This window comes from Canis lupus, chromosome 16, assembly GCF_011100685.1.
Source record: "Canis lupus familiaris isolate Mischka breed German Shepherd chromosome 16, alternate assembly UU_Cfam_GSD_1.0, whole genome shotgun sequence".
Classification (NCBI taxonomy): domain Eukaryota; kingdom Metazoa; phylum Chordata; class Mammalia; order Carnivora; family Canidae; genus Canis; species Canis lupus.
Genome location: NC_049237.1, coordinates 42216669 through 42234518, shown reverse-complemented (window position 1 = coordinate 42234518; position 17850 = coordinate 42216669). Strand labels below are relative to the sequence as shown.

At 41.1% G+C, this 17850-nt stretch overlaps 1 protein-coding gene across 2 annotated transcripts in view; it reads left to right on the top strand.

Moving 5' to 3' along the window:
• The first annotated feature begins 645 nt into the window (after positions 1-645).
• Positions 646-17850, top strand: part of ASAH1 (N-acylsphingosine amidohydrolase 1) — a 46861-nt gene continuing 29656 nt past the window's right edge. Inside the window, exon 1 of one of the 2 annotated variants that reach the window (XM_038560307.1) lies at positions 646-800. In XM_038560307.1, coding sequence (XP_038416235.1) covers positions 723-800 — 78 coding nt within the window. In that variant the 5' untranslated portion in view covers positions 646-722. The remainder of the gene's footprint in view (positions 801-17850) is intronic. The other variant, XM_038560306.1, reaches the window with a different exon arrangement.

Genomic DNA, 17850 nt, shown 5'->3' with positions numbered 1-17850 from the left:
AGCTCGCAGTGTCCGGGGGGATTAGGTCCCCGAAACCTCCCCGCCTGCCCCTAACACCTGGGCCGGTCCAGTGGCTCCAGGGTCGGGACCGACAGGCTCTCTTGGCAAAGGCGCGTCGGGGTCGCGCGTTACGCCGCCGCGTCTTGAGCCTCTGGCGAGTTGGGTCCGTTCCGCGCCTTTGCCCGGGGTGGCCGGGCGCACACCTCGCACGGGGTGGCCGGGCGCACACCTTGCACGGGGTGGCCTGGCGCACACCTCGCCCGGGCCGCTTGCAGACGTTGCACGAGGGGCGCCGGGCCCAGAGCCCAGGGGGACCCCCCGCCCGAGCGGAGGAGGCTCGGCGGAGGCTGCGGACCGCCAGGGGGCACGACCCGGGAAAAGTTCCGGAGCTCCACCCCCCGGGGCGGGGCTGGGGCTGGGGCTCGGCCCAACCACTGCCCCCGGGAGGGGGAAGCCCTGCTGAGCCCCTCGTCCGCGTCCCAAGGCCGCGCCGCCCGCCGAGCCCCGGGCTCCTCGCCCCTTGCTGCGCGCGCCCCCGCCCGCCGCCCCGGCGCCCCGCCGAGGAGCCCCGTCCTGCCCGCACCCCCGCCCCGGGCCCTCCGGTCCCCGCTCCGCCCCGCTTGGTGCGGTCCCGCGTCGCAGGTCACGCGGCGGCGGGGCGCGGCCTGCTCCGAGCCCAGGTGGTGTCCTCGCCGGGTCGGCGGTGTGCTGCGGCTGGGACGATGCTGGGCTGGAGCCGGGTAACGCTGGTCCTCGCGGCCGCGGCTGTCACCTGCGCCTCCGCGCAGCAGGCGCCGCCGGTGAGTGCGGGGGGGGGGGGGCGCAGGTGCGGGCGCGGAGGCGGCGCAGGTGCGGGCGCGCGAGACGCGGGGGGCGCGGAGGCGGCGCAGGTGAGGGCGGGGGGCGCGGAGGCGGCGCAGGTGCGGAGGAGGCGCAGGTGCGGGGGGTGCGCAGGTGCGGGGGGTGCGCAGCGGGCCGCTGGACCCCGTCCCGCTGGACCCCGTCCCGCCTCATTCCACACGGGCCGGGACAAGAAGGCCTTTCCGGGAAACCCTCATCTCCGCAAAATGCCGATTGGGACTTGCACACCCCCAAATGCGGGCGATCGCGCTTGTTTTGACCAGTTCCAGGCCCGCGCATCCTGAGCTGCCAAGAACAAGTTCCCGGGGACGTTACACAACTCAGAGAAGCTTGACGACTGTGGCATTCTCTGCCGGGTGACGGGGTGCCCAAGGAGACGAGGCTCCTGAAGTCCCTGAGGAAAGCCCAGGCGTCCCCATCCAGGGCGGTGGGAGCCGCCCAGACAGGCCCCGAGGTGGCTGCTGTGGCCTTAGCCCCAGAGTCATGGGAGCTCCTGTCCCGTGGCTCTTTCCCCAAAAGGAAGTCACAGGAACTCAGACTTGGTAACTGCAAGGGACAGCGAGGGACCAGCCAGAGAAGGAAGTAGACTCAGTGGGAAAATGTCTAGCCAGAGGTCACACTGCTGTTTACTGAAGCGTGCCTAAACTCAGGCCTCTGGACGCTTAGTTTGGCGCTCTTTCATAATTCTCTTCTTTAAAAGCAGTGAGACTCCGTTTCTCTTGGCCAGCAGATCAGATGGATATGCAGAAAATGCCAAAGAAGGCATCTCATCTGACCTGAGACGTGAGGAGGGTGGTTTTGAAAAGCTTAGGTAGGCTCTTGACAGGCATTTTCTTCTCTTTTTACTTTTCTAAGGAGACATGATCTAAGAATGAAATCATGGTGGGATATTATTCATTCAATAAAATTGAGAGACTGTTAAGCAAATAAAAACATAATAAAATGGTATATACAGTGATTTTAGGAACAGAAAAATACGCGGTATACACATGTGGACAAGGATTGGAAGAGTGTACGAAGAAATAAAGTGTTTGCTTTAGTGTGTGTAGGGAATTCATGCTGTAAAGTGGTTGGGATCTTGAGAATTTTAAAAGAATTTAATACTTTGATACCATAGGGGCCCTTCAGTCAGAGGCCACCAGAAAACACACTTGTAGTTGAACAAATCGGGTTTATTACTCTTTGCAGTGGGAAAGAACGCACACCATGGGCAGTTGTAGGGCCTCTCAGTAAAAGGGCATTTGGCAAAACCTATTTCATAATTTGGACTTTGGTTGTGTGATTGGGGATAGGTCTAAGGAATAGGAGGTTTGCTCTACATCGGATACTTTCAGGAGGTGGGGCAATTCTGTGATTGAGTAAAGAAGAAACATTCATTTAGCAAGAGAAGGGGGTGTTTGGCATTTTGTGGGTTGCACAATACCCTTGTTTTTGTGCTTAAACAGAATCATGAAGTAGATTTGTTTTGTTTCATTTTATCATGTGTCAGAGTAAACTGAGGTATTTTTAAAAATTGATTATAGCCAACATGAGATCAAAAGTGGCCTGAATGTGTTATACCAGTGCGTAATAATATTGGGGTCTAATTGTGAACCTCTGAGCAGTTTCAGGGGTCAGGAGGTACGTTTATTTTTCCTTCTTTGGCATTTTCTGCAAGAGTTTTTAAAAAGCCATCTTTAGAACAACAAGATAATAGTTCTTATCTAGAATAGTGGTTGTCAAAATCTAGTCTAGCCATTGGGAAGCTGTTTTTAGAAGTCCTAAATGAGAAAAATGAGGGCATAAAGCCAAAATTATTAATTTAGAATGCTATCTGTTCTAATTTTATGGCTTTTCAATTTTTCTTTTTAAGGTTTTTTTTTTCTTTTATGTACATGGGGTTTTGTTTGTTTTTTAACATCTCCACTGGGAGGATAAAAATTTGGGACTCCCTTGTGCTGGGCTTTTTAAAATATTTCATTAATCTGGAAAATTCTGTCTGAAAGAAACCTTTGAAAGTCCACAGAAGTATTGTGACCTCATTCTCTGAAAAGAATAAGCAGTTTTGCACTTTGAATCATATGATAAATTGTGTGTGTCCACATAGTAACAAAAGATATTTCAAAACTACTTTTGATAAATGTGAACAATGAGGACGGCTTTAAATTACAAACAAATCATTTGATTTGGAATGTCTGTGGGTTTTGTGTTTGAGGCTTTTCACAATATAGCATGTTTTAAGGTCTTCCTGAGTCATTCTTAATTACCCATTTTATCAAAAGACCTACTAAATGATGGTGGTGGCAGAGGTGGCCACTCTGAAGTGGGAGATGAAGACTGTGTCATCCAAGGCTCTGGACCTTTTCACATTAAAAAGATCAATCAGAAGTTAAAGGGAGCAAAGGTGGATATAAGGAGACTAGGGGAGAAAACAGTGCAGTGGAGAGAGAGAGAGAAGTGGATGGTTCTAGAAAATGTTTGGAACAAGCAGAAGGAAGGATTGGGTGAGGATGGGGGACAGCTGACTTTCTCAAGTGCTTAGTTGGCCAAATGTCAGCATCACTGCAAGGGAACACAAGAAGGGAAAAATTGTGGTGAAAGAATGAAGATTGTTTTTATTCTGGTTATATTGAATTTCCAGTTGCACCAGGATATCCAGGAGGCTGTTGGGACTGCAGCTCAGAAGAGGGAGATGGGAGTCGCAGGCATGCTACTTAAAGCCACTGGAGAAAGTGAACATTGAGCAGATGGATGACATAGAAAGAGAAGAGGACAGGCAAAGATTAAGGGGAGAGAAGAAATGGCAAAGTTTAAAGCAGCAGCCAGGGTGGAAGAGTGAGTGTTGCAGAAGCTCAGAGGAGAGAGTGGAGCAGGTTCTCCCTGTGTTGGGTTCCTTTGAGATGCCAGGTATGTTATACATGGCAGTTGGAGGTCATTGGTCATGGTCACCTTGGCCTGAGCAGTGTTGAGAACAGAAAATAAGCTGATGTAGGCTGAGGCGTGATGAGAAGGAAAGGAATCGGAGTGAGAGTGATGACTGTTGTCAGTCATAAATCTGAGCAGATCCTGAGAATGAAACATAATGGCTCAGTAATTAATTGCTGAGTCAAACTTATTTTTATGCATCAACTTCTCATACAAAGTGTGAGCTTTTATTAACAATGATTTTTACTCTTCCTGCCTGCCCAGTATTATTATAGTGCATCTGCTTTCCCCAGGTACCATAAAGGAAGGGACACACAGATGTAATCTATTCACTTAGTTAACAAATATTGCATGACTACTGTGTGCCAGATTCTGTTCCAGATGCTGTTAATGAGTTAGTGATAGATACAAAGGTTCCAGCCCTCATGGAAGGTTTATTCCTATTCCTTTTACCTAAATGTTCCTAATTTAGTAGAGTTCCATCCCACCAAAGGTCAGAAAACAAACTGCTTGCTCATTGGAGTTTCTTATATGTGCAAAAACATGCCTTACTCAATAGGTGTGTGTCTGCTCTGTTGTACACAGGGAACATTAGATTTTCACCACTTCCTCTGGTCCTGCGAAGCAAAAATGAGAGAGCAGGTGAAAGATCTTGAGATTCGAAGTTGGTTGCTTTTCCCCTGTGCTAGAGTAGCATGATATGCTAAGCCAACTACATAAACCTCTATCACCTATTTATAATCTTTACCTATCAGGTATTTAAATTTTTACCTGTCTTGATAAGGTTGTCTATTATTAAAACTGTGTATAGTTAAATTTGGAGATAGTAAGAAACTTTAAATAACAAATGAGCTTGTTGTAATTCCATTTCAAGTCTCTACATAGATTTTGAAGCTGTCGTCCCTCATTGAAAACTCCCTTGATGGTGAGAATGCAGCTGTCTCCACTCTACCCCCAAATCTAACCTTTTTGTTTAAAATGATGGTGGCATTAAAACCTTTAGAGCTCCTGAAGTAGCCTGGTTTTATGATGCTACCTTTAAAAATCTCAATCACGTTTACCCTTTACTCTTTCAGCCAGATTCTGTGTCAATGTTATGCCTATACTTCATGTTTGTTTATTGCTGCCAGGATTATTCTAGCACAGTGTTTTATTGGCCTCAGACTCCCACATACAGGATGGCAAGGGTACTGTCCCCTCTGGGGCAGGTGGACAGAGCACTTTTAACATCCCTCACATTGTCTCATAAGAAATATGCCTTGTTGGGATCTCTGGGTGGCGCAGCAGTTTAGCGCCACCTTGGGCCCAGGGCCTGATCCTGAAGACCCAGGATCGAGTCCCATGTCAGGCTCCCTGCATGGAGCCTGCTTCTCCCTCTGCCTGTATGTGTCTCTGCCTCTCTCTCTCTCTGTGTCTCTCATGAATAAATAAAATCTTTAAAAAAAATCAGCCATTCTTTTTCTCTAAAATAATAGATGTATGACTATTAATTTTTTTCTAAGATTTTATTTAGTGCTTTTAGTTTACTTTTGTTTTTTAAAGATTTTATTTATTGCCCAACGCGGGACTCGATCCCAGGGTTCCAGGATCACAGCCTGGGCCAAACGCAGGGGCTAAACTCCTGAGCCACCCAGGCATCCCAAAATAAAATCTTAAAAAAAAAAAAAAAAAAAAGAAATATGCCTTGTCGTTAGATTTTTATATTGGCTTTTGTACCCACGTTGTGCAGATATAATTATTAGGATGACATGAGCATTATTACATTGCACTGCTTGCTGAGTTGATTACAGTGATCATCAAAAGCCCTGAAGGAAATGGAGATTGTTCCCTATTAGGGATTATTTTTTTTAAAAGATTTTATTTGTTTATTCATGAGAGACCGAGAGAGAGAGAGGCAGAGACGTAGGCAGAGGGAGAAGCCTGATACAGGACTTGATCCTGGGACTCAGGGTCATGCTCTGAGCCACAGGCAGATGCTGAACCACTGAGCCCCCCAGGTGCCCCTCCCTATTAGGAATTAAATTGAGACATTGGTTTTAATGCTGTTTCCGTGGGAAACTGTAAGAGAGAGCAGGGGAAGGAAGCTGGGCCGGAGCTCTGGAGACTGCTTCTGTCACCGGCTGTGTAACTCAGTCCCTGATGGAGATGGGCCTTGTATCCTGAACATGAAGTTTAAGTTCCTGATAACGTGAAATTCAGTAAATTGGATTTTTATGAATTAAATCACATTTTAAACTAAAAGTTCTGGGAAGCCCGAATGGCTCCGCAGTTGAGTGTCTGCCTCTGGCTCAGGGCGTGATCCCGGATTTTGGGGATCGAGTCCCACATCAGGCTCCCTGCGTAGAGCCTGCTTCTCCTTCCTCTGCCTGTGTGTCTCTGCCTCTCTTTCTCTGTGTCTCATGGATAAATAAATAAAATCTTTAAAAAACAAAAATAGACTAAAAGTTCTGATATTTAGATGAATCTTCTGGTGAATAAGTTAGAATGAGGAGTTGCATTTCTAACGTTAATTGCCCTTATTAAATGATGTGTATGGAAAATTCATAGTTGCATAGTCTACTTAAGACTACGTAGACTGCTACTTTTGAGTGTCCATTTCTTTTTTTTTTTTTTTTAAGATTTTATTTATTCATGAGAGGCAGAGAGAGAGAGTGGCAGAGACACAGGCAGGGGGAGAAGCAGGCTCCACACAGGGAGCCCGATGTGGGACTCGATCCAGGGTTTCCAGGATCCCACCTTGGGCTGAAGGCGGCGTTAAACCACTGAGCCACCAGGACTGCCCTTGAGTGTCCATTTATAACATTGCTAAACAAGGACTGGTGAACTTAGAGTACTGTGCCCTACATTGCAGTTATATGTTGTAATTTTTTTAATAGATTTTATTTCTTTACTTATCTAAGAAAGAGCTAGCACAAGCAGGGGAGGGGCAGAGAGAGAGGGAGAAGCTGAGCAGGGAGCCCAACACGGAACTTGATCCCAGGACCCGGGGATCATGACCTAGGCTAAAGGCAGACACTTAATAGACTGAGCCACCCAGGCACCCCTATTGTTGTCTTTTTTTTTCTTTTTAAGGTTTATTTTAGAAAGAGAGAGTGCTCATGATACTGGGGGAGGGGCAGAGGGAGAGGAGATCATCTCAAGCAGCCAATTCCACGCTGAGCATGGAGCCTAACATGGGGCTCGATCCCATGAGCCAGAGACCATGACCTCAGGGGAAACTGAGTGAGCCACCCAGGTGTCCCTTGTTGTTGTTTTTAAGTTTAGTTACTTAACATACATAATATTAGTTTCAGCTCTACAATATAGTGATTCATCATTTCCATACATTACCCGGTGCTCATCACAAGTGCCCTTAATCCACCCCTCCCCCCATAACCATCAGCTTGTTCTCTATAATTAAGAGTGCTTCTTGATTTGACCTTTTCCCCCCCTTTGCTCTTTTGTTTGTTAAACTCCACATATAAGTGAAATCATACGGTATTTGTCTTTCTCTGACTCATTTTGCTTAGCATAATACTCTTTTAACTCCATCCATGTTGTTGCAAATGGCAAGATTACATTCTTTTTTTGGCTGAATGATACTCCATTTTGTATATATACCACAACTTCCTTATCCATTCATCAGACACTTGGGCTGCTTCCATATCTTGGCTACTGTAAATAATGCTGCTATAAAATATAAAACATCAGGTGTGTGTGTGTGTATTGGGGTGCATGTATTCCCTTGAATTAGTGTTTTTGTATTCTTTGGGTAAATACCCAGTTAGTGCAATTACTGGATCATAGGGTAGTTCTATTTTTAATTTTTTGAGGAACCTCCATACTGTTTTCCACGGTGGCTGTGCCAGTTTGCATGCATTCCCACCAGCAGTGCATGAGGGTTCTTTTTTCCCCACATCCTTGACAATACCGGTTGTTGCTTATGTTGTCAATGTTAGCCATTCTGACAGGTGTGAGGTGATATATCATTGTAGTTTTGATTTGCATTTCATTGATGGTAAGTAATGATGAGCATCTTTTCATGTGTCTGTTGGCCGTCTCTGTGTCTGCTTTGGAAAATGTCAGTTCATGTATTCTGCCCATTTTTTTAGTTAGATTATTTTGGGGGCGGGTGTCAAGTTGTTTGAGTACTTTAAATATTTTGGATACTAACCCTTTATCAGATACATCACTAGCAAATATCTTCTGTTTTGTAGGTTGACTTTTGTTGATTGTTTTTTCACTGTGCAGAAGCTGTTATTTTGATGTAGTCCCAATAGTTTATTTTTTACTTTTGTTTCCCTTTGTCTCAGGAGACAAATGAAGAAAAAACTTGTTTAATCCAATGTCAAAGAAGTTACTGCCTATGTTTTTTTTCTTCGAGGATTTTTATGGTTTCAAGGTCTCACATTTAGGCCTTTAATCCATCTTGAATTTATTTTGTGTATGGAGTAAGAAAGTGGTCCAGTTTCATTCTTTTGCATGTTGCTGTCCAGTTTTCCCAGCACCATTTATTGAAGAGGCTGTCTTTTTCTCATTTGATATTTTTTCCTGCTTTGTTGAAGATTAATTGACCATACAGTTGTGCGTTTAATTCTGGGTTTTCTATTCTTTTCCATTGATCTGTGGTTTTTTTTTTTTTTTTTTTTTTTTTTTTTTTTTTTGTGCCAGTATTATAGCATTTTGATTACTACAGCTTTGTAGTAGAACTTGAGATCTGGAAATTTAATATAACTTGTAGTGCCTCCAACTTTGCTTCTCTTTGTCGTGAGTCCTTTGGCTATTCAGGGTCTTTTATGGTAATATACAAATTTTAGAATCCTTTGTTCTAGTTCTGTGAAAGATGCTCTTGGTATTTTGATAGAGGTTGCATTTAAAAATGTAGATTGCTTTGGGTAGTATAGATATCTTAACAGTATTTCTTTGCCCAATCCATGAGCATGGAATATCTTTCCATTTCTTTGTGTCCTCTTCAATTTCTTTCATCAGTGTTGTTTAGTTTTCAGAGTGTAGGCCTTTCCCTCTTTAGTTATTACTGTATTCCCAAGTATCTTCTTATTTTGGGTGTCGTGTACTTTGGATAGTTTTCTTAATTTTTCATTCTGCTACTTCATTATTGGTGTATACAAATGCAACAGATTTCTGTAGATTGATTTTTATATCCTGCAACTTTACTAAATTCGTTGATCAGTTCTAGCAGGTTTTTTTTGCTGGAGTCTTTTGGGTTTCCTATACATAGTAGATATAAACTGAAAATTTTACTTTTTCCTTACCAATTTGGGTGCCTTTTAGTTCTACTTTTTGTTGTCTGAGATTTATGGCTAGAACTTCCAGTACTATGTGGAATAAATATGATGAGACTGGACATCTTTGTCTCATTCCTGACCCGAGGGGGAAAAAATGGGTTTTTGCCCATTAAGGGTGATGTGAGCTGTGGGTTTTTCACATACATCCTTTGTTGTGTTGAGGTATGTTCCCTCTGAACCTACTTTGTTGAGGGTTTTTATCATGAGTGGATGTTGTACTTTGTCATATGCTTTTTCTGTGTCTATTGAAATGTTCATATGGTTCTTATCCTTTCTGTTATTGATGTGATGTATCATGTAATTAATTTGTGAATATTGAAACACTCCTGAAACCCAGGAATAAATCCTACTTGATCATGGTGAGTGATTATTATTATTTTTTTTAATGACTTGTTGGATCTAGCTTACAAGTACTTGTTGAAGATTTTGGGCATCTGCGTTCATTATGTGTATTGGCCTGGAGTTCTTTTGGGGCGGGGTGTGTGGTCTATCTGGTTTGATACCAGGGTAAATGCTGGCTTCATAGAATGAATATGGAAGTTTTACTTCCTCTTTTATTTTTTGGAATAGTTTGAGAATAGATAGTAATGCTTCTTTAAGTATTTGATAGAATTCCCTGTGAAGCCATCTGGTCTTGGACTTTTTTTGTTGGGAGTTTTTGATTATTAATTCAGTTTCTTTGCTGGTTATCTGTATGTTCAAATTTTGCATTTCTTCCTGTGTCATCTTTGGTAGTTTCTATATTTCTAGGAATATATTCATTTCTTCAAGGTTATTCAATTTGTTGGCATATAGTTTTTCATAATATTTTCATAATCTTCTGTAATTGTGTTTCTGTGATGTTATTTCTCCTATCTCATTTGTGATTTTATTTATGTGAATTCTTTCTCTTTTTTTTCCTTGATAAGTCTGGTTAGAGGTTTATCTATTTTATTGGTTTTTTTTTTTTTTTTTCAAAGAACCAGCACCTGATTTCAATGATCCATTGGTTTGTTTTCAGTTTTTATATCATTTATTTTTGCTTTAATCATTATTATTTCCTTCCTTCTGCTGGTTTTAGGTTTTGTTTGTTTTCTTTTTCTAGCTCCTTTAGGTGAAAGGTTAGGTAGAGACTTTTCTTGCTTCTTGATGTGGGCCTGTATTGCTGTAAACCTTCCTTTTAGAACTGTTTTTGCTGCATTCCAAAAGTTTTGGGCTGTTTTGTATTCATTTTCATTTATTTCCATGTACTTCATTTTTTTCTCTTATTTGACTGTTGACCCATTTATTGTTTAATAGCATGTTATTTAACCTCTGTGTATTTGTGCTCTTTCCAGATTTGTCTTGTGATTGACTACAAGTTTCATAGTGTCGTGGTCAGAAAAGATCATGGTATGATTTTGTTCATCTTGATTTTGTTGAGGCTTGCTTTATGAGGTAATATGTGATCTATCATGAAAAATGTTCCATGTGCACTTGAAAAATAATGTGTATTCTGCTGTTTTAGGATGGAATGTTCTAAATATATCTGTTAAATCCATCTGTTCCAGCATGTCATTCAAAGCTATTATTTACTTGTTGATTTTCTGTTTAGATGGTCTGTCTGTTGGTGTGAGCTGTTAAAGTCCCCTATTATTATTATTATTGATTGTTCCTTTGTGTTTGTTATCAACTGTTTTGTGTATTCAGGTGCATAAATATGTGCAATTGTTATATTTTCTTGTTGAATTGTCCCCTTTATGATTATATACTGTCCTTCTCTGTCTCTTGTCAGTCTTTGTTTTAAACTTAATTTGTCTTATATAAGTATTACTACTCTGGCTTTCTTTTGACATCCATTTGCATGATAGATATTTGTCCATTCCCTTACTTTCAATCTGCAGCTGTCTTTAAGTCTAAAATGAGTCTCTTGTAGGCAGTTTTTATTTTATTTTATTTATTTTATTTATTTTTTATTTTATTTTATTTTATTTTTTATTTTATTTTATTTTATTTTATTTTATTTATTTATTTTATTTTTATAGGCAGTTTTTAAATGGGTCTTGGTTTTTTCTTTTTTATCCATTCTGTCACCCTATGTCTTTTGATTGAAGCATTTAGTCTATTTATATTCAAAGCAATTAGCGATAGATATGTATTTACTGTCATTTTATTATTTGTTTTATGCTTGTTTCTGAAGTTTTTATCTGATTGTTTCTTGTAGTTCTCTCATGATTTGCTGATTTTCTTTAGTGATGTATCTGATTTCTTTATCTTTATCCTTTGCATGTTTATTAGTGGTTTTTGATATATAATTCCCATTTTGCATATAACAAATGGGTTGTTAATTACAAAAGGAGGTTTTGTATGTAACCTCCTCTGCATATATGGCAGTGTGTATTAAATTGATGGTGATTTATGTCTGAATCTGTTCCTTCCTCCCCTCCTCCCCATTCTAGGTATATGTTGTTATATCCTACATCCCTTTACTACATCCCATCCTACATCAGTGAGTTCCTTGACTGATTTTTTACAGAAATATTAATTTTTATTGTTTTTGTTTTCCCGACCTTTATACTGTCACTTTTAGTCTTTCTATTCAAAGAGCCCCCTCTAATATTTCTTGCAGGGCTGGCTTAATAGTCACGAACCCCTTAAGCTTTTCTTTATGTGTCCTTCTATTCTGAATGATAGCCTTGCTAGATAGGGTATTCCTGGCTGCAGATTTTAACCATTCCGCACTTTGAATATATCATGCAACTTTCTTCTATGTTTGAAAGTTTCTGCTGCAAAATTTTTGCTAGCCTTATGATTTTTCCTTGTAAATTATTGTCATCTTTTGTCTTTATGTTTTTAACTTTTTTTTTGTATCACTATATTTTGCCAAATTAATTACAGTACATCCTGGTGGGAGTCTGCTTTTGTGGATTTTGATGGGGGTTTTCTGTGCTTTCTGAATCTAGATATGTTTTCTTTTCCAGATTAGGGACGTTTTCAGCTATTATTTCTTCAAATAAATTTTCTACCCTCTCTTTCTCATTCTTTTGGGAGTCCTATACTATGAATGTTATTACCCTTGATAGAGTCACTCTGTTCCCTAAATCTATTCTTGTGTTGCATAATTTTGTCTCCCTTGTTCATCTTGGTTATTTTCCATTACTCTGTCTTCTAGATTACTAATTCAATTCTCTGCTTCTTTCATTCTAATGTTCATTTCATAAGTGTATTTATCATTTCATTTATTGTATTCTTTATTTCTGCTTTATTATTCTTTATATCTGTGTTAAGGGTCCCATTTATGTCTTCCACTTTTCTCAAGTCCAGTTAGCATCCTTATGATTATTACTTTAAATTCTCTATCAGGCATGTTACTTATATGTGCTTCACTTAGATCTCTGGCCGTGGCCTTACTCTGTTCTTTCATTTGGAATAAATTTCTCTGTCTTATTTTGTCCAAGTCTCTGTGACTATTTCTGTATGTTGGAAAAGTCAGTATCTCCTGTTCTTGTGAAAAATGGCCTTATGAAGAAGAGGTCCTATAGTGCCTTGCCGTGTGGTGTTTCTTGTTCCCGAAGGCCTGGTGCTTCTGGGAGTGTCTCCACTGTGTGCTGCCTGTGCTCTGTTTTTGTGTCCTGACCACTTTTTCTGTCAGGCCACTTATCTGTAGGGACTCTCTTCGCTTGTGGGCAGTGTTTGGTCCCTGGCCTAATCATAGCTAGTTTTAATTGGATGTGTTTTGGTCTGTTTGTGAAATGAGACTGTTGCCACTACAGCTGGAACAGAAGCTGTGCCAAACTCCCAAGTGGGGAGACCCAGTGTGAGAAGTGGTTTGAGCCAGTCTTTTTTTTTTTTTGAGCCAGTCTTTTAGGGGAAGTGAACCACTGTGCTGGGACTGAGGCGAGTGTGACTTGGGTCGGGGAGGGGAGAGCAGAGGGTGGCAGTTCCACTGGTGTGTAGGGTCAGAGTTTGGTATAAGCACATTAAGTAGTGACTGTGGTTATAGTGCTAGTTCCTGCAGGTAACCCTGTGCTTATGCTCAAGGGCAGGGGAGGGAAATGTGCCAGCCAGCTTGTTCTTGGAGGAGTCTCCTTGTGAACTCTTTCTGGGATGTGCTCAGAGGTAAGCAAATAACCCCTGTACCATGTGCCCCAGGTGCTCTTCAGATCACTATTGCCACACACTACAGATTATTTTCCTGCCTTCTCTCTGAAGAGCTGTGCAATGCTCTCTGAACTCTACCCACACCAAGCCCTCTGATCTTTAAAACTCTAGGCTTTAAGCCCCACTGGTTTCCAGAAGTCACAAAATTTGGCCCGTCTTGCTTTCCAAGCCAGTTTCTTTGGGGATTTCATTTTCCCTTGTACTCCCCTGTGAGCTAGTCTGTCTCTTGCCCTTCTCTGTGGCCCTGCTTCCCTTCCCACTGCAGCAGTCATGATCTCGTCCTCTCCCACACCACATCTGTGTCCTTCCTACTTTCTTCACTATGTCCTTTTCTCTACCTTTAGTTCTGCCAGTTTTCGGGTCAGTTTCTGAGGTATTTAGGATGATTTGGTAGTTGTCTGGTTGTATTCATGGGATGAAGGAGGCCTAGGGTCCTCTCACTCTGCCATCATCTTCCTGTCCTTGCTCTATATGTTATTTTATTTTTTTTAAGGTTTTATTTATTCATGACAGACACACACAGAGAGAGGCAGAGACACAGACAGAGGGAGAAGCAGGCTTCATGCACGGAGCCCGACGTGGGACTCGATCCCGGGTCTCCAGGATCAGGCCCTGGACTGAAGGCAGGCGCTAAACCGCTGAGCCACCCAGTTTTCGAATATTTTCATCACCCCAAAAAGAAACCTCTTAGCCCTTAGCCCTAACCCTGAAACTGGCCCCTCAGCCCTAGGCAATCACTTACATACTTTCTGTCTCTATGGATTTGTCCTTTTTCAACATTTTATATAAAGGGGATCAGATCATAAAGTATGTGGCCCTTTGTTACTGGTTTCTTTCACTTAGCATAGTGTTTTCAAGGTTCATCCACATTGTAGCATGTATCAATACTTCATTTCTGTTTATGATTGAATAATTTCCATTGTATGGATATACCATATTTTGATCATTCATTCATCCATTAATGGACATTTGGATTGTTTCCACTTTTGGTATTGTAATGCTGCTATGAGCATTTCTATTTGTGAATGTTTTTTTGTGTGTGGACACATATTTTCATATCTTTTGAGTTTATACCTAGGAGCAGACTTGTGGGGTCACATGATAACTATATGTCTGAGAGAGTACCAGTTTTCCAAAGCAACTGCAATATTGTGCATTCCCACCAACACTGTATGAAGGTTCCAATTTCTCTACATCCAAGCCAACACTTGTTTTATTATTATTATTATTGCCATATTAGTGGATATGAAGTGATATCCCATTGTAGTTTTTTTATTTTTAAAGATTTTATTTATTTATTCATGAAAGACACATAGAGAGAGGCAGAGGCACAGGCAGAGGGAGAAGCAGGCTCCATGCAGGGAGCCTGATGTGGGACTCGATCTCGGGACTCCAGGATCACATCCTGGGCCGAAGGCAGGCGCTAAGCCGCTCAGCCACCCAGGGATCCCTCATTGTAGTTTTGGTTTGCATTTTCCTATTGGCAAATGGTGTTTGGCATCTTTTCATATGTTTGTTGACTTATATCTTCTCTGGAGAAATGTCTATTCAAATCCTTTGCCTATTTTTTAATTAAATTGTCTTTTTCTTATTGAGTTGTAAGATATTTATATATTCTAGATACAGGTCTCTTATCAGACATATGAATTACAGTTGACATAATGAAATTGAGACAGAGAGAGCGAATCTTAAGCAGACTCTGCACTTCATGCAGAGCCCTACTCAGGGCTCCATCTCACGCCCCTGAGTGACCCCAGGTCATGACCTGGGCTGAAATCAAGAGTTGGAAGCTTAACCAACTGGGCCACCCAGGCGCCCCCTATCCTGACTATATTTTGCATATTTTTCAACCTCTGATATATTCTCTCAGTATTTATTGTGTCTGTTCTTAAGACCTACTGAATTCCCATTCTAGTTGGGACCATTTTGTTTTTATTTGGACCATACTTTTCTGATGCTACAGTTTCTTCCTATTATTTCTAGTTTTTCTTTTGTTCATAAATTCCATTCTTCTCCTGAATCTCCTCAAGTTCTTCCAGTCCTTCAGCCATACAGTTTAGTCTCCTTTGTTAGGACACCTGTTCCTGGGAGCCTTCTCTGTCCTCAGGGTTCCCTTTACCGTGTATGCTGGAGCCATTCTTTTGGGATCCTGTTCTTTGACTTGGTTTACTCTCGTTTTGCTAGAATATAAAAGTAACTTGTTAAGAAATAATGTGTGGGAGATCAACTTTTCTGCATCTTTGCAATGACTTAAAATCGAGATTTCATTTAAATCCCAAAATTGATCAATGTCTTGACCAGTTATAAAATTCTAGTTTGAAATTAATTCCCTGCGAAGGAAATAATGGCATCATTCTCTTCTGGCATTCACGTAGCTTGTGAGAAGTCTGATGGGAGTGTAATTCTTATTCTTTTGCAGGACCTCCTCCCCAACCCAGTGCTTATTTGTCTTTATTTATGTCTGAAATAGCATGGTAATGTGTCTCACTGAAGGCTCTTTTTTTTTTTTTCCAGTAATTTTTTTTGAGTAATCAGTAGGCATTTTCATTTTAAAACACATCTCTATTCAGGTCTAGGAAAATTTCTTGAATTATTTCTTTCATAGTTTCCTCTTTATTTTTTGTGTTTTCTCTTTTCTGGAAATCCTGTTAATCAGCTGCTGAACCCCGCATATTGATTTTATAAACCTTTCTATTTTTTTTCTCCTGTGGTTTATTTTATAATTTTATTTTTCCTATGTTTTCTTTATTTAAATTAGATTTAGTTAACACACACTGTATTATTAGTTTCAGAGGTATAATTTAGTGATTCAGCAGTTGCATATAACACCCAGTGCTCATTACATCAAGTGCCCTTCTTAATGTCCATCACCCAGTTACCCTGTCCCCCCACCAGCAACCCCCAGTTCCCTAGAGTTCAGCACCTCTTATGGTTTGCTTCCCTTTCAATTTTCATCTTATTTTTCCTTCCCTTCCCCTATGTTCACCTGTTTCTTAAATTCCACATCCGAAAAAAAAAAATTCCACATCTGAGTGAAATCATGTGGTATTTGTCTTTCTCTTATTTGACTTATTTCCCTTAGCATAATACACTCTCATTCCATCCACATCATTGTAAATGGCAAGATTCTTTTTTGGTTGAGTGATACTGTGTTGTGTGTGTGTGTGTATATATATATACACACACACACACACACACACACACCCCACATGTTTTTTATCCATTCATCTTCCAATGGACATCTGGGCTCTTTCCATATTTTGGCTATTGTGGACATCACTACTATAAACACTGGGGGTGGGGATCCCTGGTTTGGCGTCTGCCTTCAGCCCAGGGCACAACCCTGGAGTCCCGGGATCGAGTCCTGCTCAGGCTCCCGGCATGGAGCCTGCTTCTCCCTCTGCCTGTGTCTCTGCCTCTCTCTCTCTCCTCTCTGTGTATTCTCATGAATAAATAAATAAATAAATCTCTAAAAAAAAAACACTGGGGTGCAGGTGCCCTTTTGGATCACTATGTTTGTATCCTTTGGATAAATACCTTTCCTGTGTTTTCTATGTAATTTTTTTTCTATATTGTAAGATAGATTTTCTCACCTTTACTTTTCTTTTTATTTCAGCAGTTTTTTTTTAAGTATTTGATTTACCCCTTTTCATATCATCTTGTTTTATAAATAGAACATATTTCTCTTGAGGTTACTGTTAGAGTAATCAGAGTGTTGAAGCTGATTATTATTTTACATTATTTTTTCTGTTCCTTAAATTATTGAATATTTTTGAGTTAGGTTATTTTTCATTTGTTTTCTTTGTGCCTAAATATTAGACCTAGAGGCGTTTACTCTCAGGCAGGAGTCATTCAGCTTTTTTGTACAGGGCTAGATAGTTTATCTTTAAGGCATTGTGGGTTAAGAGGAGAATCAAGGATATTATGTAGGGTACTTTTATAACATATTTCCACAAGTTTTTTATCGATGAAAATATATTAAGTTAATACATTTGTCTTTGTAATACAGGTCTACTAATGAGAAGCATTGATTTCTTACAGGGTAGGCACTTTGCTTACTGGGATTCGGGTTTGGTGTTCCAAATTGAGAGCAAATGGTTATATGTAATTCCTGGTCTGTTACGAGATTTTACATATTTCATCTTGGTGTCTTTTTGTATGGATAGTGTGGTAGGATGAGTAATAGCTTCTCCAAGATGCCCATTCCTAATCCTGAGAAGCTGTATGTTCCCTTTATGGCAAAGGAGACATTGTAGATGCAATTTCGTGAAGCAGCTTGACATGGGGACATTATGTGGGATTACCTGAACAAGCCCAATATAATCACAGAGATCCTTATAAGAGGGAGGCAGGAGGCCAGAGACGAGAAAAGATGATATTCTCCTGGCTTTGATGATGGGGGAAGGGGCCACGAGCCAAAGAACACAGGTGACTTCTAGAAGCTGCAAGTCAGGGAAACACATTCTGTTTTAAGAGCCCCAGAGGGAGCACAGTCCTGGAACCCACTATAGACTCTGACCTCCAGAGCTATAATATAGCGTAGTTTGTGGTGTTTTAAGCCATTAGGTTTGTGGTAACTTGTTACAGCAGCCATAGGAAACTAAGATAGCTAAGTGCTGCCAATAGTGGGTCCATGAGCATATGATTGTAAATGACTCTGCGTCTGAGGCACCTTCAGGTA